At 40.8% G+C, this 25449-nt stretch overlaps 2 protein-coding genes across 5 annotated transcripts in view; one reads left to right on the forward strand and one right to left on the reverse strand.

The window, feature by feature from the left end:
- Window positions 1-2612: 2612 nt before the first annotated feature.
- Window positions 2613-25449, forward strand: part of CDC20B (cell division cycle 20B) — a 57352-nt gene continuing 34515 nt past the window's right edge. The window contains 2 exon segments of the mRNA XM_023210536.1: window positions 2613-2675; window positions 2954-3016. Coding sequence (XP_023066304.1) covers window positions 2613-2675; window positions 2954-3016 — 126 coding nt within the window.
- On the reverse strand, window positions 10852-15493 carry GPX8 (glutathione peroxidase 8 (putative)). Of its 4 annotated transcripts, none has more exons than XM_023210537.3 (3): window positions 15216-15493; window positions 14359-14620; window positions 10852-11554 (listed from the first exon to the last, which is right to left on the reverse strand). In XM_023210537.3, exons 1-3 carry the CDS (start codon window positions 15417-15419, stop codon window positions 11391-11393), a joined length of 630 nt encoding a protein of 209 aa, XP_023066305.1. In that variant the 5' UTR covers window positions 15420-15493; the 3' UTR covers window positions 10852-11390. The 4 variants fall into 4 exon arrangements, with proteins under 4 accessions (XP_023066305.1, XP_023066308.1, XP_023066307.1 ...); XM_023210539.2 differs by having other exon boundaries at window positions 10854-11554; window positions 14359-14494; window positions 15369-15433; XM_023210538.2 differs by having other exon boundaries at window positions 10854-11554; window positions 15369-15433.

Genomic DNA, 25449 nt, shown 5'->3' on the forward strand with positions numbered 1-25449 from the left:
AATTTAGTGGAATGTCTTTTAATTTGGGTTTGTCTAGTATTTTCTTACTATTAAGGTTATGGATTTTGTGGGACAAGAATATCACAGAAGTGATGTGTCCTCATGAGGTGCAATATGTCATCATGTCTCATTAATGGTGATGTTAACTTTGATCACTTGGTTAAGGTGGTCCCTGCCAGTTTTGGCCAATGAAAAGTTGTGATTTTAATTTTTGTGTTTAATTATAGGGGGGAGTATTCTCATCATACGCAGGGTAATTTTAGTATTCTTGACAGTTATTATTGTAGTATTTGTCAAGTGGCGAATTTCTATTTCCATCATTCTGAGGTTAAATTTAATCTGAGTATTCAACTGCATAATAACTTCCTAAAGATACTTGACTAATACTTTTCTAGTTTACACTAGGGAAAAAAAGGCATTTGGAGGCTGTGTATATGTATGTTGTGAAATTAATGGCTAGAATGGAATTTATAAATGTATTTTTTTTACAGATAATTGCATTCTAAATGAATAATTCACTATTCTTAGTACTTGTAAGAAATTGTATTCTAAAAATCCCAATTTACATGGATTTATGAGCTTATTAATTGAATTGCTTTTATTCTGTGTTTATACAAAATGGTTAAATGTGAACTATATTTAAAAATAGAATGGCTCAAGCCTGTAATCCCAGCACTTTGGGAGGCCGAGACGGGCGGATCATGAGGTCAGGAGATCGAGAACATACTGGCTAACACGGTGAAACCCCGTCTCTACTAAAAAATACAAAAAACTAGCCGGGCGAGGTGGCGGGTGCCTGTAGTCCCAGCTACTCGGGAGGCTGAGGCAGGAGAATGGCGTAAACCCAGGAGGCAGAACTTGCAGTGAGCTGAGATCTGGCCACTGCACTCCAGCCTGGGCGACAGAGCGAGACTCCGTCTCAAAAAAAAAAAAAAAAAAAAAAAAAAAAAAAAAAAAAATAGAACAAAGATAAAATGTCCTTCATATTATTTCCAATATACTTTGAGTTTTAGTTGACATTTGCAAAACTGATCATTTAAATTAACAATGCATCTGACTCTCATTCAATAATAGCTTACTTCTATTTAGTCTTAATGTTTGCAGAAAGGATTTACTGGAATTTGAAATGAGTACTCCACTGCAAGGAAAATACACTTCTTGTGGGTGAAACTTAGAGATCTTCTAATCCACTAGTTATTTGACTATCAAACATTTTGATATGTCATTTGAAGATTAAGTTACCCTATGCAGCATTATTCTTGTACATAGAAAACTGGTCTAAGATTGGGTCTTAGTTCTAATGCCACTTTTTCTTGCTTTCAGTATGAAGGAAAGCAGGGGAGTGAGTTTTAGCTTTTTTTTGGGGGGGGGTCACTGGCCCTTTTCAGTATCTGGTATCTATGAACTGTTTCACCAGAAAAACACACAAACTCACATTGACTTAAAGCAAAATACAATCCAGTGTCAAAATGGTTGGGGAGTTAGCAAGGGAGGGACAAACAGGCTGCCAGGCTTTCAGAGGCTTCCCAGACGCAGTGTCTCTTCCTGCCATATGGCACAACTCTCTTGGCAGCTCAGATGGGTAGCTAAGGCTGCACAGCCCATCTGCCTCCTTGTCATTTCCCGGCAGACCTTTTCCTCAACCCTCAATATTTTCCTCTTCCCCTTTATCACGGAGTCCCCAGTGTGCTCAGCTTTCTGGCCCCTTCACGCCTTATGAGGTCCTGCCTGTCCTGGTTCTTTCACTACCTCTTCACCTCTCTCACCGACCTCCTACTTAGGAATGGGGCTCAGAAGCCCGAGTGAGAGGACCTGACCACTTCGCAATGTATAGAGCAGGGAGAACAATGTATTGCATAAATATGTCAACGCTCTCCCTTTTGATCGGCATAGAAATATTGCCACGTTTTCTTGCCTGTCTGAAAACGCAGAGCTGACGAACACGCCTCACATCAATAGCTGACACAGCGATTACCAACGGACAGAGGCCGGAGAGCTGTACACCCTCCGATCCTGCAAAGGCAGGGGGTGTGGTTGTAGAAAGAGAAGTGAGAGCCGAGAAACAGGGATCAGGGCCGTTATAAGGAAACATTCTTGTTTCTGAAAATGGAAAGATCGTGAACTCCCAGAACCCGCTTGTTAGCCCGCCAACCCCTCTGCCTCCTGCTGCGGTGGCAGCCCCCGGTGCCAGGCCCAGCCACAGACCCGCCACGGCTCGCGGCAAAGCTTGGCGCCCGGGTGCGCGCCTCGACCGGAGGAGGTGACTGGGCGAGGCGCAGAGAGGGCCGCCAGGGGCGGGACCGCGGCGCGCGCCGGGGAATCCCTCCCGGGCTCTGACGTCACCGCTGCGCAGGCCAATAAGAAGGCGGCGAGGGGGATTCCCGCGCCAACTGCCGCGCCGCCGGGTTTTTAAATGGTACCCAGGGGAACACCTTGCAGCGGCGGTGGGAGGAGTGGGGGACGTGGAGGGAGGTGGTGAAATAGAATGGTCTTGGGGGACGGGACTCCAGGGCTTTGACGATTAGGCGTCAAGACTGACTTAGACCTGGGAAGAAAACCAGAGGCGGTCGAGGAGAGAGGCCAAACGCCAGGCAGGGCGAAGTCAGCCGGAGATGGAGTGGAAACTGGAGCGCACCGCGCCTCGGAGGGTCCGCACCCAAGAGGAGATGCTGTGGGTGAGTAACGCCCTGTTTTGCATTCTCCCTAAGTCTCTAATGCGGGGCCAAAGGCCCCGTTCGTAATACCTGTTTAGGACCAAGAGGTGGTACCAAACTCTAAACCCGGGTCGTACATTTGAATGAAGTAATTTAGTTATATTCTGAAGGTGCCTAGTTGCCTTAAAAAAAAAAAAAAAGTGTAATCTGACAAGCACAGGAGCTAGAAAAATTCCACACCTGAAATTATGATTCTGCTAAATAGTTTCTCTCTCAATATATTATCTGTGTTTTCAAAGGAAAGTATCATGCGTGTGCTCTCCAAAGAACTGAAGCAGAAGAAAAGTCAAGGCTCCGCCAAGGTGAGTGTCCAGGGCTTGTTCTTGTTCTCTGTTTTAATTCTGATCTTGAACAAACGAATTCTTGGTAGAGAATGTATTTGTAGGAAGTATGAGCTGGTCTGAAAATATGAGAATTTAAGTACAGTATCTTATTACATACTAAAAAAATTTCTTTACGAAACTGAAGATCCCAGAAAAATAATGCAATCATTTGCATCTGAATCGTGCTTTCTAGTTTTTGCCTCCACAGCAAAGGATAAAGCTGGGATGTCAGGTAGGCAGTGTTTTGCTAGCGGCTGTTAATAATTTTAACAGTTGCTAGTTGCACGCCTCTCTGTTGCATTCAGAAGCACGCCTCCCAAAGAAATGGAAATGTTGCCATCTTGTGGACAGTATGGAGAAGTGGCATAAACCACGGTTTTCAACGTGAGCTGTTTAAAGTTGATCCAAAGTATTACCTGTTCTCCTTGAAAGACCAAACCCAAAGGTCTTTAGTGTCTCTTGTAATCAGTGTAAAAGGAAACAAATTTAAATGGTTTTAGAAACGTGTTTCATAAACAGCCTTCATCTGCTTTAAATCTCTGTCACCATTTACCATGCTTCTCTCTAGGCTCAATAGTTCATCTTCCTTTGGCCTGTACTCATAGATTCTAGTTCCAAAACCATCACCATTTTAATATATTTTTCTAGATCTTATGTAAATGTTTCAACTAGGCACCGTGGCTCATGCCTATAATCTCAGCACTTTGGGAGGCTGAGGCAGGAGGATCATTTGAGGCCAGGACTTCAAGACCAGCCTGGACAACACAGGGAGATCTTGTCTTTACAAAAAAACTGCAAAAATTAGCTGGGCATGATGACTTGTGCTTGTAGTCCCAGCTACTTGGGAACCTGAGGCAGGAGGATCGCTTGAGCCCAGGAGTTCAAGGCTGCAGTGAGCTATTATTGCACTACTGCACTCCAGCCTGGAGGACAGAGCCAGACCCTGCCTCTTAAAAAAAAATTTCTGTATTCAAGTGGTAACATCCTAAATTGAATACATAATTGCATTTTCAGAACTCAGTTACTAATGTCATTTCTAGTAGGAGGAAACTAATCACATTTAAGCCCTTACATTTCTTAAATACTTTAATGTTGATTTTTTTCCCCCAAACACTGCTGCAGTTTTGTGTCATGCCCAGCTTATGTATTATCACGACTCCTAGATATTTTACTGTCTAATACAGACAACTAATCTTTTGATCAGTAAATAGAAGTGATTTGAAAAGCTATAGTTAAGTAACTTTTTATTTATTTTTTTCAGACAGAGTCTTGCTTTGTCGCCCAGGTTCGAGTGCAGTGGTGCAATCTCGGCTCACTGCAAACTCCGGCTCCCGGGTTCAAGTGATTCTCATGCCTCAGACTCCTGAGTAGCTGGGATTACAGGCAGCACCATCATGCTGGGCTAATTTTTGTATTTTTAGTAGAGACAGGGTTTCACCATGTTGGCCAGTCTGGTCTCGAACTTGTGACCTCAGGGGATTAGCCCACCTCGGCCTCCCAAAGTGCTCAGATTACAAGCGTAAGCCGCCTACAGTTAAGGAACTTTTAAAATTCATTTGTGCTGCAGTAACATATCTTCATTATCCAAGCATTTAATTTGGAAAACCTAAGTGTGAGTATTCTGAAAATTTTAAAGTTTTTGTTTAACTTTTATGTTTTTGACTAGATTCAAGCAAATATTGATTTTATTTCTTGTAGTCCTGAAGTAATACATTTTGTCTATAAATTTTCTTTAATGTGACTATTAAGATTAGAGTTCTGCCACTGTGTTCATGTTACAAATTTAGCCTCGGGGTGACTTTCTGGGCCACGAGAATCGGCAGTGACCTGAATCAGGTAGGCAGTGTATTGTTAGCTGGCTGCTTGGGTCAAGTCAGCAGCCGCAACTACCCTGCCACTTGCTTCTGGATAAATTCTTCTTGTCAATGAAGTGCTCTGGCTACCTGTGTGTGATGAGCTGGCAGTGTATTGTTAGCTGGTTGAATATGTGAATGGCATCAGCTAACATGCAACTGCTGTCTTATTGCATATACAATGAAAATCAGAGTGTAACTGAATCTGTAATTAGTGTGTGTTTACGTGTACTTTCTGCTATGAAGCAAGGCACTATTTACCATAATATATTATTGCCATTAACTTATAATACAGTAATACTTATAATACAATGGACAGCTTTATAATGGTAAGGAAAGTACTACAATTAACTTAAATGTTTTTCCTTTTAAGAAAAATTTACTTATGCCTGCTTTTCCATAACTAAAAATTTTTAAGAAATATTTTTGGAGTCTTTGGAGTCTTTTGGAGTAGACAGTATTTAAGTATTTGTGAAATTATATATTTTTACATATAAGATTTAGAATGTAATAACAATGTGGAATGGACCTACAATGTGTCCCCAGATTTTCAGTGAAGTCTTTGGGGTCCTTTCTGCATCATTAGTTTCTGAATACAGCATTAGAATCGGTTTCCAAAACTGTGACTGTGTGTACCAGCTGGAGGGAAAGTTGAGGTAATTTTCCAGATGAGTCAGTCAACTAAAACATTTTTCACTTGAAATACCAAGAATATTGGGGATTTTTTTTTTGGATGGGGAATGGTTTAATTTTTTTTGGAAGACTTACCTCAATCCTTTCACTTCATTTTCTGTAAAAACACAGATTCATGAAATATTTGGAAGGGAGCACGAGATCTAACTTGTGAAGTGGGAGGAACTGACCATACATTATGACTTTAAATATTTTCTCATTCCCTGGGAGGCATTTTGGCCCATGAAGCAGTATAGATATGTGCTGGCTTCCAGACATGCAGTATTCTTGTGTGGACATTTGTAGCCAGTTAGTGGAACTGACTTTGGTGGTGCCATCAGTTAGTTAAGCCATAGATGAAATATAAGAAATATTTCACATTCTCTACTGTACTGGATTGTAAGTTATTGGTAAAATGATTTTTATGCTTTCCTTATTTAAATATAAACATATTTCTAGAACATGGGTTAAATAGATATCTATAGTTTGATTCTTATGCATTTTACTACTTTCAAATCACATCCTCTTTTTGTTTTTGCCTAGTGTTATTCACTTTCAGTAGATTTATGTTTAAGTATATCTTCCATGTAAAAATTGTTTTCATCTTGTCTCTTTTTAAAGTTAAATTTCAACATGTTATTTTCTTTCTTTTTTTTTTTTTTTTTGAGACGGAGTCTCCCTCTGTCACCCAGGCTGGAGTGCAACTGCGCGATCTTGGCTCACTGCAAGCTCCGCCTCCCGGGTTCACGCCATTCTCCTGCCTCAGCCTCCCGAGTAGCTGGACTACAGGCGCCCGCCGCCATGCCCGGCTCATTTTTTGTATTTTTAGTAGAGACGGGGTTTCACCGTGTTAGCCAGGATGGTCTCGATCTCCTGACTTCGTGATCCGCCCGCCTCGGCCTCCTAAAGTGCTGGGATTACAGGCGTGAGCCACCGCGCCCGGCCTCAACATGTTATTTTCTGTGCAGTCACTGACCTGGTGATAAAAATAAAACCTACTAAATTTAGAAGTCTTGGCTTTTGTGTTTTAGTTTTTTTTAAGACAGAAAATGCCAACTTTATTTTATTTTAGATCAAGGGGTACATGTGCAGGTTTATTACATGAATATATTGGGTGATGCTGGGGTTTGGGCTTCTAGTGAACCTGTCTCCCAAATAATGAACATTGTACCCAATAGGTAGTTTTTTGGTCCTTGTGTTCCTTTCTTCCTACCCCTTCTGGAGTCCCCAGTGTCTACTGTTTCCATCTTCATGTCCATGTGTACCCATTGTTTAGCTCCCACTTAGAAGTGAGAATATGCCATAACTGATTTTCTGTTTCTGAAAATGACAACTTAAATTTAAAAAAAAATTTTTTTCTCTTTTAGAACTGTTGATTCTGTAGGGAAACCAACTTTATGTTCAATAAACAGAAGACATTTAAAGTTGTGGTTTAGTCTCATATTATTGAGATGATGAGAAAAGAGGGAAGGAATGGAATGAAATAAAAATATGTTAAAGAAATAAAAAATACATTAAAGAGATGAATGGGTTAGGAGGAAAGTGAAGATAGAAATTAAAAGAGAAACTGTTTCCATAGGTGGGAGAGGGAAAGAAAGGGATACACACTGGGATGTCAAGGGTCAAACAGAGGGAAAAGGGATTGGAAAAAGAGGAGGGAGGCTCTGCTGATGGCAAAGTATTTTCTCCCAGGTGTTTTCTCTTGGGGCAGTCTCTTGGCTGTTCACTGGTATGGGACTGTCACTACTTCCCATCACTGCCCTCTGAACCTCTTACTATTATAGTGATAGCCTCCTTCTTTCTCTCTCTGTCTGCTGCGTTTTATTTCCCTGCAAAGACACTACGCTGCTCTGCAAGAGACATCCTTAACAGTTCAGCTGGAGGAGGGGAAGGGAAGAGTGGGAAGGAGTGTGATGGATTAATTTCTAGGCATAACAATTATTAGAATTTTATTCTATGGGAAAGATAAAATCAAGCAGAGGACTAAATATGGACAGAGTGTCCTCATATCAGCTCCATCCAAACACGTTATTTTTCTTTCAAAGGAACACCACAAATCAATGTGGTGCAATCATGACTCACTGCAGCCTCTACCTCCTAGGCTTAAGCAATCCTCTCACCTCAGCCTCCTGAGGAGATGAAACCACAGGTATGTGCTACCACACCTGGCTAATTAAAAATTTTTTTTTGCAGAGACAGGGTGGCTCTGTTGCCCAGGCTGGAGTTTAGTGCAGCCATCTCGGCTCACTGCAGTCTTGATCTCTTTGGGCTCAAGCAATCCTTCCACCTCAGCCTCCTATGTAGCTGGGACCTGAGGCATGTGCCACCACACCCAGCTAATTTTTTGATTTTTTTGTGGAGACGGGGTTTTGCCATGTTGCCCCAGGCTTGTCTCTAACTCCTGGGCTCAAGTGATCCTCCCTCCTCAGCTGCTTAAAGTGCTGATATTACAGGCCTGAGCCATCATGCCCATCCCCAATTGTCACAGTTTTAGAAATTTTGCATCCTAGTTACTAAACCATTGGTAGATTGAAATTGGCCATGAGGGAGCATGAGCATTTACATTGAGCTGGCAAATGCTGTATGTCAGGATTCCTCCTCCAGAGTCTGCTATTAAACATGTACCAGCCACCATTATATATATGCTAGATACACTGCAGTTATTAAGAATTATATATATGTACATGTATACATACTATTGATACAGTGTAATTGTTAAACATTTAAAAAAATGAAATACAACTTTCAGGGCACATTTCAGGCAAATTCATATTTATTCCAATCTCTAACACTCTGTTGTTTTGTCTGCTGTAAGATGATCAGGAGTTAGTATGAGGTATTCTTCTCTACGCACCAAAGAAAAACAAAGCAAACTTCAAGTCAGTGAATTAGTTACCACAGTTAAAATGCATTTGATTTTGTCCTTTTCCTTTTTCACAAGGACAACAGCTGAATACTCTTTCATGTGATGCGTGATATTTTTCTTTTTTTCTTTCTTTTTTTTTTTTTTGAGACAGATTCTTTGAGATGGGGTCTTGCTCTGTCGCCCAGGTTGGAGTGCAGTGGTGCGATCTTGGCTCATTGCAACCTCAGCCTCCTGTTTTCAAGTGATTCTTCTGCCTCAGCCTCCCAAGTAGCTGGGATTACAGGCATGTGCCACCATCCCCGGCTAATTTTTGTATCTTTTACAAAAAATACAAATACAAAGATGGTCACCATGTTGGCCAGGATGGTCTCGAACTCCTGACCTCAAGTGATCCGCCCGCCTCGGCCTCCCAAAGTGCTGGGATTATAGGCGTGAGTCACTGCGCCTGGCTCCAATGTTGATATTTTTCTGTTACAGTCCTTAGCCCAGGCATCCTGTAGCACTCCATGTCCCAGACTTTTTGATGCAGAAACAAGACTGAAGGAAGATTGTCCAATATAGGAAAGATTCAACTTTTCCTCTGTATGTTTGTCCACTGGTATTCCTATGAGGCATTTGAGTTACAGGTAGCAGCACCTCAGCAAATGACTCCACTCCCTCTCTCAGCACACATAACCTAATTGTTACGGAACCCCGAAGGGACACCTGAATGTCCTTTCTTTCAAGGCAATATGTATGACATGCTTTCAAATCTCCGCCTGCCTATTCTGCTTACCTAAAGGGCAAGGGGAGAAAATCCAGCACTGACATAGAATCTGTAGGTTGAATAAGGCAACCAAGATTAGAGATGTAAGTGAAGAAACCCACTTTATCTGGCTTTGGAGAGAACTAGTGACTTAAGGCAGGATGTTCATCTGTATCATGTTGACTGGGACAGTCCTGGTTGTTCCCAGTGCAGCTCCATTATCATCCATCTGGCAGTAGGGAGTCTCTGCTGCCCATGTGGTGCTGGCATACGCAGTTCTGCTCAGGCCCCTAACGTGAACACATAAAACACCCCTGCAGTGCCACAGCACTGCTATGAGCTCATGGAAGGCATATGTGGGGATACAAGGCAAGAGTTCTCTGGCAGCAACACTTGGAGGGGCCGCCTGAACAAAAGTTTTCTTAGAGGCTCAGAATTCAAATTGCTAATAGGCTCTTGGGGCAAAATTGCAAAGGACAGATAGACTTGTTGGGTGGCTTCTGTTTTCTTTCCAGCAATCCAGGTTAGTTCTGATTTCCTTCCTGGTCACTTAAAACACCTTGCTCAGTGTGTTAATTGACTTTTAAAGTTGCAAAGGGCTTTTTTATTCCATTCAACCCCTGTTCAATTTACAGGTGAGGAAACAGAAATAAGGTACTTAAGTGACTTGCCTAAAGTCACGCAGCTGGCTAGCGGTAGGAGCAGGCTTGCTGACACACTCATCTGGCATTCATGAAGCTATCCCTACAAATCCTCTTGACTTCTGGTAGAAACTCCACCTCCACCAAATATCTTTCTAAATACCTTCATAGCTGGGTGGCTGGATATGTACTTTGAAGCAGAAGATGTTTCATGAAGTATTTTTGGTTTATCTAAGAACTTTGGTCCAAATACATATACAGAACTATTTACTGAGGTAGCATTACTGAATTCACCATAAGAAACATCTTCACTTTCATCCATTAGATCAGGATTTGGGAGTCAAGTCACAGACTACTTAAATCGGGTCTTTTTCTTCTTAGAAAACTTTACATGACTATTTTTACATTTTTGGCCATCTTCCTATTTATGTGGTGAATGTATATTTCATGAGGCAATAATTAACTTTCACTAACTTGGCAGTTTGCTTTGTTAGCCAATTATAAGGCTAACAAAATATAAAGGCCATGACTTTGGGAGAAGTGCCTTGTGACTCTGCTAAGAGGTTCAGTGACTGCTGATCTACACTTTAGGACTTACATGATCACCCCATTTTTTAGAGTTTAGGCTGTTTGGAGTTGGTTTTTACTATTTCAGCCATCAGAATGATGCAGCATTGAATTCCTTCCAAGTGGCTAATCTAGAATGAATACATTAGCAACCCAGATCAACCTATAAGGAGTCAAGCTAAATGATCTTATACTCATGTCCTTTTTTCTACACTTGGGATTTTCACGCAAAAATAAAGACTGACTTATTTGGTAATATTATGATTACAGAATTTGAGTTGCTTCTAAAAAATAATGCAGAGAGAAATACTGAAAATGAAGACTTTTTCAAATGTTATAATATGGCCATTTATAAATGACTATTTATATATGTCAGTTGCATACATAGTGACAGTTATAGTAAAACACTAGGAACCTATACTTAAAGAGAAAAACCAAACAAAATCCTGTACATAAAACAAGCACACATATATAAGGATTTGAATCTATGTATATATATTTTATACTTTTCAACATTTGTGTTTTATTACATTAACATAACCATTTACAGTTATTCCAGAAATTTCAGTCATACACAGTGCTCTTGATTCCAAAGAGTGGTCTAGTGTGTTAACATTTTCATCAAGTACAGTCCTAGAAAATGTCAAGTTGAATAATAAGATATTGAGGCACATTGGTCACTAAATTCTGAATTCTTTAGTACAGTCAGAGGAAGTAGTTAATATATTTCATGTTGATTCTTTGGCTACTCTTGATTTTGCTTTGGGTAACATCTTCATGCTAGGAATATTCATTACCACTTAATAGCAAGATAACATTAAAAAAAATCCTTCATTGCCATATTTAATAGCATGTTTAAAGAGGCAGAGGTTGCAATGAGCTGAGATTGCACCACTGCACTCCAGCCTGGGTGACAGAGTGAGACATTGTCTCCAAAAAAAAGTGTTTAAAATGAGACCAAACCCTCATGGAGACATTTCTCTGTTCTATTAGAAATGCAATGGCATGCTCATAGATCCTCTTTCTTTTTTATGATCAGTTGTCTAACCAGAGCTGCTATGTCAGGCCTGATGACTTCAATGGGCTCCTCTGGCCTCCAGAACTTCACAACTTGACCCTCAGGGTTGACAAGATACTTCCAAAAATTCCACCTTGGTTCCTTCTTTGAAGAATCTAAAATATCCAGAACATATTTTCATAAGCATAATTTTATTCTTTGTCAAGATTTTCACTTCTATTAGTATCTACATAAATGACAACTTTAGTATCAAGTTCTAGGATTGTCATAATATCAAAAACAAAACACCCAAACAAAGTGAAACTCAAGGTTAGAGTAACCAGATTTCAATATACTTGATGACTTCACCTATGAGTCTACTCATCTAGTATGTGATCTTAGTATCATGAAATTAAAGCAAAGTAGGCCGGGAATGGTAGCTTATGCCTGTAATCCCAGCACTTTGGGAGGCTGAAGCAGGTGGATCACCTAAGGTCAGGAGTTTGAGACCAGCCTGCCCAACATGGTGAAATCCCGTCTCTACTAAAAATACAAACAATTAGCTGGGTGTGTTGGCATGCGCCTGTAATCCCAGCTACTCGGGAGGCTGAGACAGTAGGATCACTTGAACCCGGGAGGCGGAGGCTGCAGTGAGCTGAGATCACGCCATTGCCCTCCAGCCTGGGGGACAAGAGCGAAACTCTGTGTCAAATAAAATAAAAGCAAAAAAAAAAAAAAAAAAAAAAAAATTAAAGTTGTAATCCCAAATTGCTGGGATTACAGGTGTGTGCCCCCATACCAGGTGAATTTTTATATTTTGAGTGGAGACAGGGTTTTGGCCTCCCAAAGTGAATAATCACCTTATTTTGAAAAGCAATAACTTTTTTTTCGGCAGGCTCTCGCTGTATTGCCCGGGCTGGCCTTGAACTCCTGGGCACTCAAGTGATCCTCCTGTCTTGGCTTCCCAAAGTGCTGGGATTACAGGCATGAGCCACCGTGCCCAGCCATGATATCCTTTTGATAAACCTTAATTTATGTAAGAAATGTAGATGTTTTTTCTATTTATACCACTCAAGATTTATGTTCATTTTATTGACTAACATGAGAAAAAATATAATAATTATAACTAAAATTTATGAAGTGCTTACTATGTGCCTAGTAATGTATGCTGCATGCTTCAAATTGATCCTCTCATTTAATCTTACAGGGACCCTATGAGGTGGGTATTATTATCATTCCCGTTTTGCAGATGAGATAAATGGAGGCCTAGACACAAGGTCACGTGGCTAGTGAGTGGTCGAGCCAGGACTGCTATAAAGGCCTTTTTACTCCAGAGCTCATGCTCTTAACCTCTGGGCTCTATGATCCTATCTAAGTGGAATGAAACCTTAAATCACTGTTACCTTTTTGATTACACAGGCTAAGAGGGGTTTCAGAAGGTTTGTAGTGATAAAGAGAAATAACCTATGAGCTATTGCACCCACGTATCTGGCTGCTGTAACTGAAGAATGATTAGTTCAATGGCATGTGCTTGGGCTTTTCTTTCCTCAGTGTACCCTCAAGATAAAAGGAATAAAGACCTCGCTGTGGTTGCCATTTATGGCGTTAGGCATTATATCAACTTTCCCTAGAAATTAAATTTAATGTTTTTAGAAGAGTGTGACTTCACATTTATGTTAAATATTATAGATCACGATTTGTTTGTTGGATTAGAAGCTTGATTGCCTGAGTGAGGTCACAGTTTTATCAAAACTCAATTTATCTACAGTGAAAATAGGACTGAAGATGTCATCAGAATAAGTTAGATGAGAGAATGTTAGCTAATGTCTTTTATTGATTGATTGATTGATTGATTTAAGATGGAGGCTTGCTCTGTCACCCAGGCTGGAGTGCAGTGTCGTGATTTCAGCTCATTGCAACCTCTGCCTCTGGGTTCAAGCGAATCTCCTGCCTTAGCCTCTCGAATAGCTGGGATTACAGGTGCCCACCACCACGCCTGGCTAATTTTTGTATTATTAGTAGAGACAGCGTTTCACCACATCGGCCAGAATAGTCTCTAACTCTTGACCTCAAGTGATCTGCCTGCCTTGGCCTCCCAAAATGCTGTGATTACAGGCGTGAGCCACCATGTCCAGTCTTTTTTTTGACTAATGTCATTTAGAACAGTGTCTGGCACAGAGCAAGCAGTGTATAAGTACTTTATTTTTACTATTAACACACTTAATTCCAAACAATCCTAAGAAGTTGGTACTATTGATAGCCCATTTAACAAATGAGAAACAGGCACAGAGAAGTTAAGAAGCCACATAGCAAAAACAAAAGAGCAGGGATTTGAACCCAGGTAGCCTGAGGCCAAAGCCTATGCTGTCGCTACGCCTTATGACCATTGTGCTAAGTGACCTTGGCAAATCTTTAAACAGATTTCTGTAGCTAGCTTAATTGGAGAGATAGTCTAACACTACTGCCCTCTAAAAGAAAATCAAGTTATATGTTTTTGGATTTTAGCAAAAATCTGTTAAGCTGACATATTCATCCTTGAGAATATTGTTTCAGATAAGAAAGGCAACATAAAATTAGCCACAAACATACATTAACTAATATTGCCCAGCACTATTCATGAGAGCTGTGTGGCTTTAATGATGGGAAGGGACATTTCCCCAGATACTAGTTACACGAGAGGAGAATTAAGATATTTTGTGAAAATAGCCATGGGCACACTTTAAATTCTTCAGGAAGATGGTCGTAAGGAATAAAATACATTGGGATAGAATTCTTTTACCATCTAAGAAGCTAAAACATTGGTTTCAGGGGAGCATAACTCCTAGAAGTTACAAAGGGTGAGATTCTGGCTCTTTGATAGTTTTATGAAGCTTTCCTGATCCAGTTTCAAATGAGATAGGAAAGTATTGTCCTAGTATAATTGTTTAAAAATGAAAAGCAATTTAAAACATTATACTGGTGAGGCAAGGCAGATATTTACCAACAAGAAATCTAAATGCAGGTTCTCCTTCTGATCCTAGAATCTTAATCTTGTGGAAGATGGGGAATGTTACTCCGTAGTTTTTTCTTGCAAAAGATTCTACCTCCTTGCTCGGGCGGGGCTCCGATTCTCCAAACTGATTGCAGGGAAAAGCCAACACGCTGAAGTGGGATGGTCCAAACTCTTTGTGCAGTTCCTTCAGTGCTAAGTAATTTCTGTCTGTGAGTTGGCAGTCACTAGCCACGTTTACAACTAGTGAAACCTCCCGGAAAAAGAAAAAAATCCAACCGGAAAGTGAAGCAAAAGATTTTTAAAAATTCTGCAAGTAGTTAAAATCCTAAACAATTTGGGGGGACTATAACCTCTGATTGATGTTTTCTTCATATTTTTGGACACATAAAGTTCTATTGAAAACTGTAACCTAGATGCCTGGGTTAAGGCCCTGAAATAGTACTGCCATTAAACAAGCATTAGGTACTCATGAAAGTTTATTTTTAAATTAAAGATAAAACTATGATCCTTGATAAGTGCTTTTTAAAGTTATTAGATTATAGAACCAATACTTTTATTAATAAATGTCATCATGTTCACATTACTAACTATAAGTCTTTTCCAAACAACTTTACATATCAATTCAGCACAAAATTAAAGCATTTTAAAGAAAACGAGATAATCGGAATTTATTATTTAGAAGCAAACTATCAGAACTCTAATAATGAAAGTGATGTACTAATACAATTACTCTGAAGACTAAATTCCAACTTGTGACCATGTAACAGCAAAAAATGATTTTATTAAGAGGAATAAACAGAGACAAGGAGAAACGGTAACAATAAAAATCAGATGATGCAACTTACTTTGCCTTTATACTTTTCCAGAGAAACAGTTCTTCCTTTTGCATCCTTCACTTCAAAGGCATAAAAGCTGTTGATTTTAGGTTTGAGGAATTTTAGTTGTAGAAGAAATAGCGTTACTGTGCATAGAACCATAGACAGCAAAACTGCAAATACCTTTGCTCTGGGCCCGGAACATTTTAGCGGGTAAGCTGCAAGAGGCTCCATGTTGGAGGATTCTAGAGGGACGTCTCAGCAGCCTGGAATTCAAGGAGGGGCTGAAACTTGAAACCGGATTAGTTAAACGGAAAACCAGGAAGGACAGACTGCCTGCCTTCACTGCTAAGGAAGAGAAAGACCCCTTCTCAGAGGGGGAATGAAGCGAAATTCCTGAATGAAGCAAGGAGCTCTACAGAATTTCAAAGTATTTGTGATGTAATTATAATTTTTACTAGAAAAATGAGGACATTTTTGGTAGGTCTTTGACATTCTCCCTACAAAGAAAATATTTCGCCAGCAGATGGTGCTCTTGTAACTTGAACGCTATGGAGGGCTCATCTCCATGCTAAGCATCCTGTGTATTTATTGAACAACTGGTTGCAGAGGATACAGTACAATGCTCAGCAATAGTTTAGAATGTAGATTAAATGTGACCTACTCATATGATGTATAGCCTGAAGGACGTTACTATTACATGTATGGATTAAACATGCTATATGAGTTCAGGAAATTTGTAGTGGAAAGAGCAGTGAAATATCTGAAAAGGCTATTTACCCTGACTCATCTAGCTAAGGCAATCAAATACCAGGTGAATACAGTCAAAATAAATAGGTTAAAAACAGTGAAGGTGTTTAAAAAGCCCTTCTTTATCATAAAGCAAACTATAGTCCAGTGTTTTTCAAATTTCTGATCATGACCCGCAGTCGGCAGTGCACTTTACAACGTAACTGGGTACAAACACACACAACTGAGAAACAACACTTCTGCTTTGAACTGTGATGCACCCCCACCTGTTGCATTTTTAAACAACTCAGTTCTGACCTATCAAAATGATTTCATCATTCACCAGTGCACTGCAACCTATAGATAGAAAAAACTGAGGCCGGGCATGGTAGCTTGCGCCTGTAATCCCAGCATTTTGGGAGGCCTACATGGGAGGATCACTTGAGCCCAGGAGTTCAAGACCAACTTGGGCAAGAAAGTGAGACCCCTGTCTCTAAAAATTTTTTTTTTTTTTTTTAAATTAGCTGGTTGTGGTGGCACATGCCTGTGGTCCCAGTTATACAGGTGGCTAAGGTGGGAGGATTGCTTGATCCCAGGGGGCTGAGGCTGCAGTGAGTTGTGTGTGTAGCACTGCATTGCAGCCTGGGTGACAGAGTGAGACTATCTTAAGATCAAAACAAAAGAAGAAGAGTGAAAAAAGAAAAAATTGAACTCCATAATAAAGTAGTAATTTAGCAGTTAAGTAAGGCAATTCTACCAAGAAAACCCTGAAAACAAACAAACCCTGCAAAATCCACCTGTACTTGGGTACATCAGCTAATTGCTTCATGTTTTTTCTCTTTATTTCCCCCCACTGGCTGTTGCCTGGCACAGGCAGCCTAACTTTGCTGTTGCTAAAGGTCATGAATTTTAGGGGTGGGTACGGGGAGGCAATTGAAGGCTGCATATCTTAAAAGCCATTCACTTTCAATTCTGCTCTGTTTAAGACTCACAGCAAGATCTGGATGAAGGGGCATTACTCCATTTGATCACGATGTGTTTCCAGAAAGTGCAGGGAATGAGCTGAGACGCTTGTCGAGTGCCCTTCCTATCACTTAGCTTGTGGATCTTCAGAGAGGGTACTCAGGACGCTCCCTGCTCTTCAGGTGCCCGCTCTGTGGCATGTGTGTTTTTGGGTGGCTGAGCAAAACCGATAGCCTACTGTGCAAAACCTGTGAGAGAAACCACTCTACTCCTACTCTCATGGCCCGGTAAGAATGGATACAGTAGAAAAAGAAATGGCTATGCGGAAAGTATTCCCTTTTAAACATAATTCCTAGTAAAGAACAAAAGTGTATCACTTCCTGATAATTTTACTTTGGTGTTCTCTGGCTGAATTGTTTAAAAAGTCAAAGTCCCTGTGTTTATATGACATGAACACTGCTATGTTACTTAAGCTCTCTGGCCTTGCTCTCTAAGTGGGATCTGGGACTTTCCACAGTACCATCACCTGGGCATTTGTTAGAAACACAGCATCTTGGGCCCCACCCCTTACTTCCCGAGTCAGAATCTGTACTTTTGCAAGATCTCCTCATGACACATACACACGTTTAAGTTTGAGAACCTTTAGACCTCAGCCTTTTTTTGGTTTCAGAACATCAGGAGTCTTTGATTTCTCTGTTTTCCATAGTGGATGTGTTTCATGTCTCTATGAATACACGAGATATTTTAACAAGCAAATGGCTCAGGAGCATGCATTTTAAAATTAATTCATAGAATACCTGCTATAATTTGAGCCATGTAAACCCAACTCATTATAACTATGTTTTGAGGTGGAAAGAGAGTGATTTATCTCTGGCAGGGATGTTGACTGACCACTGCTTCAGCAGGGCCCCACAGGGTGATATTATTTTGATAAAATCACTGTGATAATTTCTAGTCCATTGTTTTATAAGCACAGAAACTCTTATCAAGTGATAGAGATGAATGGATTTGAAAAGGCCAAAATTATGCTGTTACAAACTTGCATGTGATTGCTGAATAAGCCAGTTTTTACAACCAGAAATAAAACATTATGCAGGCCTGATGTTGAGGTTGGTTTGACCACAAAATTCCATATTGTATGAAAACAACTTTGAAAACTTACGTGTATGTCTCCTGTCAAGGATGAAATCAGAGCCAGTTTGTTAACTTAATATTCCTAAGGCTTAAGAGCTTCAAATAATGAAGGCATGATATATAAATTTTCACATTGGCCCATTAACCAAACATTCAGACAGCACTTTGGAGAACTCATGTGCTGGACAGCGTTGGATGAACACAGATTTTGACCCTGGCACACCTCTTCTTTGTTGTTTTGGCAGTCTTTCTCTGCATACAGTTTGATGTCATCATCTCTCAGCCTTCTGGGGATCTGCCATCATTGTTTTCATGTTCTGTCTATACTAACTCTATTCTGAGACTATAGATATATCAAAATGGCACATTTCTCTGCGTAAGGGGTAATATGTTAGAAAAACCACCAGCACTCTTTCAGTAAATGAAGGAAAGCTTCTTACAGGAGGGGAAGAGATTGATGAGTTCATGGTGAAGGCAGGAGGAAGCTACCGGGTCAAGAATGGGATAAAGCAGTTGACTCAGTTATCAACCAACTCAGGCACTGGAAAGGATACAAATAAGGTGCAAGGGAAGGAGCCAGCCTCAGGCAAATGTAAAATCAATTTTGGAAATATGAGAACACACATGAAACAGGGAAGGATTACAAGGCAGCAAATAACTTAGTGCTAAATAAATGACTTTTTTTTTTTTTTTTTTTTTTTTTGAGACAGAGTCTTGCTCTGTCAGCTAGACTGGAGTGCAATGGTGCAACCTCGGCTCACTGCAACCCCCACCTCCTGGGTTCGAGGGATTCTCTGGCCTCAGTCTTCTGAGTAGCTGAGACTACAGGCATGCGCCAAAATGCCCAGCTAATTTTTGTATTTTTAGTAGTGATGGGGTTTCACCATATTAGTCAGGCTGGTCATGAACTCCTGACCTCGTTAGCTGCCTGCCTCAGCCTCCCAGTGTGCTGAGATTACAGGTGCGAGCCACCATGCCTGGCCAATGACTTATGTATTTAGAGAGCTTTATACTGCACACAATCTTCTTTAGTATACACATTATTTTCTTCACGATAATTCTTTGAAATAGGGAGCAGTTAACTCAGCCAAGATCACAGAATTAGTGAATGGAACAATGAAGAATAGAGTTTTGAACTTTCAACTTCATAACCAAAATTATTTCAACTTCATGAACTGTTTCTGTGTAATAGGTAAATAAGTTTATTTAGAAGAAAACATGGTAGGTGAGGAGATGGCTGTAGTACTCTGGTGGAGGGGTCATACGGTTTGGCTGTGTCCCCACCCAAATCTCACCTTGAATTGTAATAATCCCCACATGTGAAGGGTGGGGCCGGATGGAGATAACTAAATCATGGGGATGGTTTCCCCTATACTGTTCTCGTGGTAGTGAATAAGTCTCACAAGATCTGACGGTTTTGTAAATGGGAGTTCTCCTGCACAAGCTTTTGCCTGCTGCCACGTAAGACATGACTTTGCTCCTCATTCACCTTCCACCATGATTGTGAGGACTCCCTAGCCATGTGGGACTGTGAGTCCATTAAATCTCTTTCCTTTGTAAATTACCCAGCCTCAGGTATGTCTTTATTAGCAGTGTGAGAACAGACTAATACAAGGGGTTTCATTCGTCAAGAGGCATTTTGTTTTATAAGAAATCACTGTATAAGCGCCCAAAAAGGAGAGGGCATGGAGAACACCACCAAAAGGCTTGTCTGTGTGTACTGAAGTTATGTGGAAGGGGCCACAGGAAGTCTGCAGAACAGCAGCAGGTCCAGATGATAGATAAAGAGTCTTAGTGAGGGTAGCCTTGGCTAGCACGACGGAAGGAAGGGGTGGGTGCTAAAGATGCTTTGTAGACCCCACTGGCGGTGGAGATAAAGAATGACGTTTACCTGAAAATGACCTTGACAGTGTGTGGGTCATATTGCCCACTAGGATGGGAAGGCATTGAAGGTTCAGACATGAGAAGATGAACATTTTGGTCTTCATGACTAATTTGAAATAGCATTGAGACCCTACATCTGAAACGTCTTGTGGACAGAATGTTGCTGCATTGGGCTGGTGGTGGGTGGGAGGGGCACACACTCAGAGGTTAAGGAACGAGGTTAGGGTATGCTTTAGAGCTACCTGGGCTGTCTTTGCTACTTTTATCTTTGTCTTGAGGTTCTAGCAAGACTGGCATCACCAGCAGGTCTTTTCTGGCATGTCTAGGTTTTTCCCACCCACTGGATATTTGTGTGTCAAATTATTTGTCAGTAGACATATTTGTTTCTATTTTCTCAGTTGTTTCATTCTGCTACTTCCTGACTTTATTTTTAACCCCTCTGGGTTCTTTTCTAATTATTTTTGGCTCTGGTGCTCTGAATTCCTCCTGGTTTAATGTCACTGTGATGTGAACTCTACAGGTAAACAAGCTGAATTGATGTGCTTGGAGTACCAAGTCATTCATCCCTTTTCCCTTCTTTGTCTTACTTTTCTTATCTTCCTCTTCCTTTCTATTAATAAATACTTGAGTCATTCAAAACTATGCGACAGGCATTTCCTCAGCAGGAGATAGATCCTGAAACAGAAGTTTAAAAATACTGAAGATGAAATAGCACAATCTGCAGCAGTGTTTCCTTCACTGCAGTCATTGAAGGAATACCACCGTGTGATTTGCCGTATCTGTATATCATTTATTTGCTTAACATTTTAATATTCATACTAACAAATGAGTATTTAAATACAATTTATTTTTCTGAAATTAATTTTTTTATAAGGAAAACTTTACATCAAAACTAAAAAATTATAAAATGACATTAAATACATAATTATTAATGTTCATCTATACCACTATGAACCATATGTCCCTAGTGCAGGGACTGACAGAATTTTACTTTATATTCAAACTATGCTCTCTTTCAAAGTTCTCTGAATTGAATCTACCCTTTCATGGGTCCTGGTTGTATCATAGGGAGCAATATAAAGTGCGTTTTTCTTTTATTCATAGATTGCATCACTTCAAATATTTGGACAGTTCATTTTGGGTTTCCCTCTTTTTTCTTTTTCTTTTTTGTAATTTGAGACAGGGTCTCACTCTGTCACCCAGGCTGGAGTGCAGTGGCATGATCATGGCTCACTGCATCCTCGACCTCCTGGGATCAAGCGATCCTCCCACCTTAGCCTCCCAAGTAGCTGGGACCACAGGTGTGTGCCACCATGCACAGCTAGTTTTCTGATTTTTTTTTTTTTTAGAGATGGGGTCTCACTTGCCCAGGCTGGTCTGGAACTCCTGGCCTCAAGTGATTTCCCCTGTGCATTGGCCCCCCAAAGTGCTTGGATTAGAGGTGTGAGCCACTGCACCAGACCCTTTTGAATTTTCTTTCTTCTAGACTAAGCACCCCAGGTTTCCACCATTGGATGTGCTGGGGTGTTGCCCCATTACTGTGTTTACCCTGACCTCTGTCACTGTGGTCTCTTTCCTCCAAATGAACTCAGGGTTTGAATCCTGACTTGTCCATCTCCCTTCTTGAAGAACAGTTCTGGGACTGGACGTGGTTCTCCAGATGCTATCGGAGCAGTGCAGAGACACAGGGTTTTGATTGCTCCTGTTCTGGACACTATTTTTCTGTCAATGGGACCTAAAATTGTACTGATTTTTTACAATCATTTCACTGTACTGTTCACTCATATTCTAGTGGGGGCTGCCTAACACTGTCAATCTTTTTCACTGCATGTCAGTTCTCTTCCATCTTATGCCTGTGCAATGAAGAAAAAAAATCTAAATAAGAATATTGTTTATGCAACTTGATTGAATTAAATTTTGCTGCTTTGGCCCTTGTCCCAGACTTTATTCTGAATTCTATTCTGTCCTTTAGTATTTTAATTATATTTTCAGCTTAGAGTAATCAACAATTTTGATAAATAGATCTCCATTTAAGCTGCTGATAACGAGTTGAATAGCAGAAGGCCAGAGACTAAACCCTTTAGTCCACCACAGGGGGATTTATTCAGGCTAACGTGGATCTGCTGACTTGTGCCATCTAGGACACTGGCAGCAAATTTATTACTAGTTACTTGCTCCTCCTATTAGAAAACCATGAAAAATAATACATTTATCTATCGGGGGCATGTATTTTTCATATTTGTCATGTTTTGCTCATAGATCACTAACACATATCAGTTCTGAAAGTGCTGTCTTTCCTCTGGGTTTTATTTATCTGGCCCTACAGATTTGAACTTGTTTTAAAAACCCAGATGCACTTTTGTTGTTTCATTTATCTCATTCTCTAATTTCTGGAGAAATGTTTGTTTTACTCTGTACAATTTGAGAATTGCTCTCTTTTTCTTTTCTTTTTTTTTTTTTTTTGATGAGACAAGGTCTAGCTCTATTGCCCAGGCTGGAGTGCTGTGGCATGATCTTGGCTCACTGCAAACTCTGGCTCCTGGGCTCAAGCCATCCTCCCACCTCAGCCTCCTGAGCAGCTGGGACTATAGGCACACCACCATGCCCGGCTAATTTTTGTATTTTTGTTCAGATGGGGTTTCACCACATTGTCGAGGCTAGTATCAAACTCCTGAGCTCAAGTAATCTGCCTGCCTTGGCCTCCCCAAGTGCTGGGATTATAGGCGTGAGCCACTGTGCCTGGCCTGAGAATTGTTCTTCTTAATGGAGAAGGATAAAAACATCTTATTTCCTTGCCTCTGGATTCTTTCTTAAATCCCTTGTCCCTTTTTAGTACTAATTGCCTCTAGGGGAAGAGATTCATCTATTTGGGGTTTCATCTATTTGGGTATTCATCATTATGGGGTTCCTAGATACCAATGTCCCAAGGATAGTAAGACAAAAGACAAAGTCCCTGGTCTTAAGGAGTATATGATATAGCAGGAGAGAAAGTAAAAAAGTGGAATATGAGCAGACCTGCTTTTTAGCCTAGGGATTAGATTGATTTGTTAGAGTTCAAACCGTGGCAGTGTTGCTCTGGTTGGTTGTGAAGGTTGTGCACTGCATATTCTAGAGGGTGCCATTCATAGAGAAAATGATCTATACAGCTATATGCAGTATACAGCTGCCTATTAGCTCTACATCCTTGCTCAAATTACTTAATATCATTAAGATTTGTCTTCCAACTCTGTAGAATGGGGGAAATAATACTAGTACCTATTTCATAGGGTTGTGATGAAACTAAAATAAACACTCCCTCTAAATCATATATCCCAGTGCTTGGCACGGATTAAGTGTTTGGTAAATGTTATTAACACAGGGTGGTCATGCTGGAGCATGCACTGTGGGTGTGGAAGCACAGGGAGGGCTGAGTATTTGTTCCCTAGGGCTGTTGCAGCAAATTACCACAAACTTGGTGGCTTAAACGTATGTATTCTCTTCTAGTTATGGAGGCCAGAGCTCCAAACTCAGTTTCATTGGGCAGAAGCTGGGGTGTCAGCAGGGCCTGGCCTCCTCCAGAGGCTCTAGGGTAGAATCCATTCCTTTCCTCTTTCAGTTTCTGGTACCTGCCAGCATTTCTTGGCCTGTGGCCCTATCACTCTGGTCTCTGCCTTTGTGGTCACATTGCTTCTCCTCTTCTGTGTGCAGTCACATCTCCCTCTGCCTTCCTCTTACAAGGATACATGTCATTGCATTTAGGACTCATCCTGAAAATTCATGACAGTCTCCTTACCTCAACTTAACTTCATCTTGAACTTAAATCTGCATAGCCCCTTTGGCATATGAAGTAATATTTACAGGTTCCAGGGATTAGGATCTGGATATCTCTGGGGACCATTATTTAGCTACCATTGGCTGCCTAACCTAGTTTGGAATAGGGAGGAAGGGAAAGTCAGAGACACCTTACTGAAGGAGTTGATGGCTGAACCCAGATGTGAAGGTGGCTGGGAGTTCCCTGGCAGAGAACTGGGGATGAACATCCCAAGTGGGAAACATTCAGCATGGACAGGGTGATGGTAGATGGGTCACAGAAACTCAGACCTGCTAAGGCAGTAGGATATTGTCAATATGCAATTTCTCAATAGTTTTCATGGACATAGCTGACATAGCATCAAATTGTTATTCTTTAATTTCCTCTTTTAAACCCAGAATTTTTTAAATATACATTTAAAGTTTGGAATTTCCTTGGAATTTTGCTCCAAGGAAACCATTGAGCAAGTGTCTCTGTCCTCTGCCATGTTTTCTGCAAACTAAGTCTATCTTCCAATATGGTGTCTCCTCCCTTTCGTACCTATGAGGGTAAGGGCTACCTGGACATAGTGGAGCCGTTGCAAACATAGCCCACTGAATGTGGCCCACAGACATGCTCTGTTCAGTTCTCCAGTCTTTTCTAAAAATTAGAATCAGTTGAACACTTTAAAAAGTGGGAAAATTCATATGAAAAGTCTAAATTTCTAACATCTTTTATGAAATGAGACAATGTGTCTCAGTGTGTTCTTGCTGCGGCTAAAACATGAACATTAAAATTTGAGAGATTCCCTCAGTTTCTGGGGCCAAGACCCCATAGCTTCTGAGCTGGTACTGTGGTTTTTTTCTTAGTGGAGAGAAATAAAAACAGTGGGGAAATGAAAGTCCAAGTGGCCCTGTGAGGGGCTCATGCTTGTAATCCTAGCACCTTGGGGGGCTTAGGTGGGAGGATTGCTTGAGTCCAGGAGTTAAAGACCAGCCTGGGCAACATGGTGAAACCCCATCTCTCCAAAAATTACAAAAATTAGCCAGGCATGGTGGTGCACACCTGTAGTCCCAGCTACTGGTGAGCCTGAGGCAGGAGGATCGCTTGAGCTCTGGGACATCGAGGCTGCGGTGAGCCATGATCGTGCTGCTACACTTAGCCTGGGTGACAGAGTGAGACTGCCTCAAAATAACAAAGCAAAACAAAAAAGAAGGCCAGAGTGGGTCACGCTTCTCATCCAGGCTGGCGTTACTCATCACCTTACCTGCTGCCCCCTAGTCTAGGCTTCTGAGATTGAGATGCCTGATTGACATGTGCAGCTTCTTTTCATCTTTCCCATTCCTACTCAAAAACAAAGAGCTGTAAGACAGAAAAACTGACCCCCAACAACACTCTTTACAACGGCCTGTCTCCTGGGAAAGATGTTCTCTTCGGTCAGTTGGTGGGGAGAGCACAGAGCAGCAGTGGAGAGAGAGCTGGCCTTGCCCCCTGGGGTGGGCCAGCGCCCTCACATATGCTTAGTAAAAAACCCAAACTGAATCAAAGCTTACTGCTTCAACATTCTAGCATATTCCTTTCCTATCTTTCATTTAGATCTAGGAAGTGGGACTGTATTGGAATTCTGTTTTATAGTCCCTGTTTTATAGCTAGCAATATATTGTGAGCATTTGCATGTTTCATTCATTATTATCCTATGTTACCATTTTAAAAAATATTTCTTTTATTGAAGTGAAATTCTCATATTAAAAATAACTTTTTTTTTTTTTTTTTTTTTTTTTTTTT

The sequence above is a fragment of the Piliocolobus tephrosceles genome, chromosome 4 (genome assembly GCF_002776525.5).
Source record: "Piliocolobus tephrosceles isolate RC106 chromosome 4, ASM277652v3, whole genome shotgun sequence".
Taxonomy (NCBI): domain Eukaryota; kingdom Metazoa; phylum Chordata; class Mammalia; order Primates; family Cercopithecidae; genus Piliocolobus; species Piliocolobus tephrosceles.

Excerpts from the sequence above, each read along its gene's own strand:
- GPX8 (XM_023210537.3), bottom strand. The coding sequence starts at position 15,419 with ATGGAGCCTCTTGCAGCTTACCCGCTAAAATGTTCCGGGCCCAGAGCA. Across the intron at positions 14,621-15,215 it reads TGGAAAAGTATAAAGGCAAA|GTTTCACTAGTTGTAAACGT; the intron begins GTAAGTTGCATC and ends TTTTTCCGGGAG. Across the intron at positions 11,555-14,358 it reads TGCATTTAGATTTCTTGTTG|ATTCTTCAAAGAAGGAACCA; the intron begins GTAAATATCTGC and ends TGGATATTTTAG.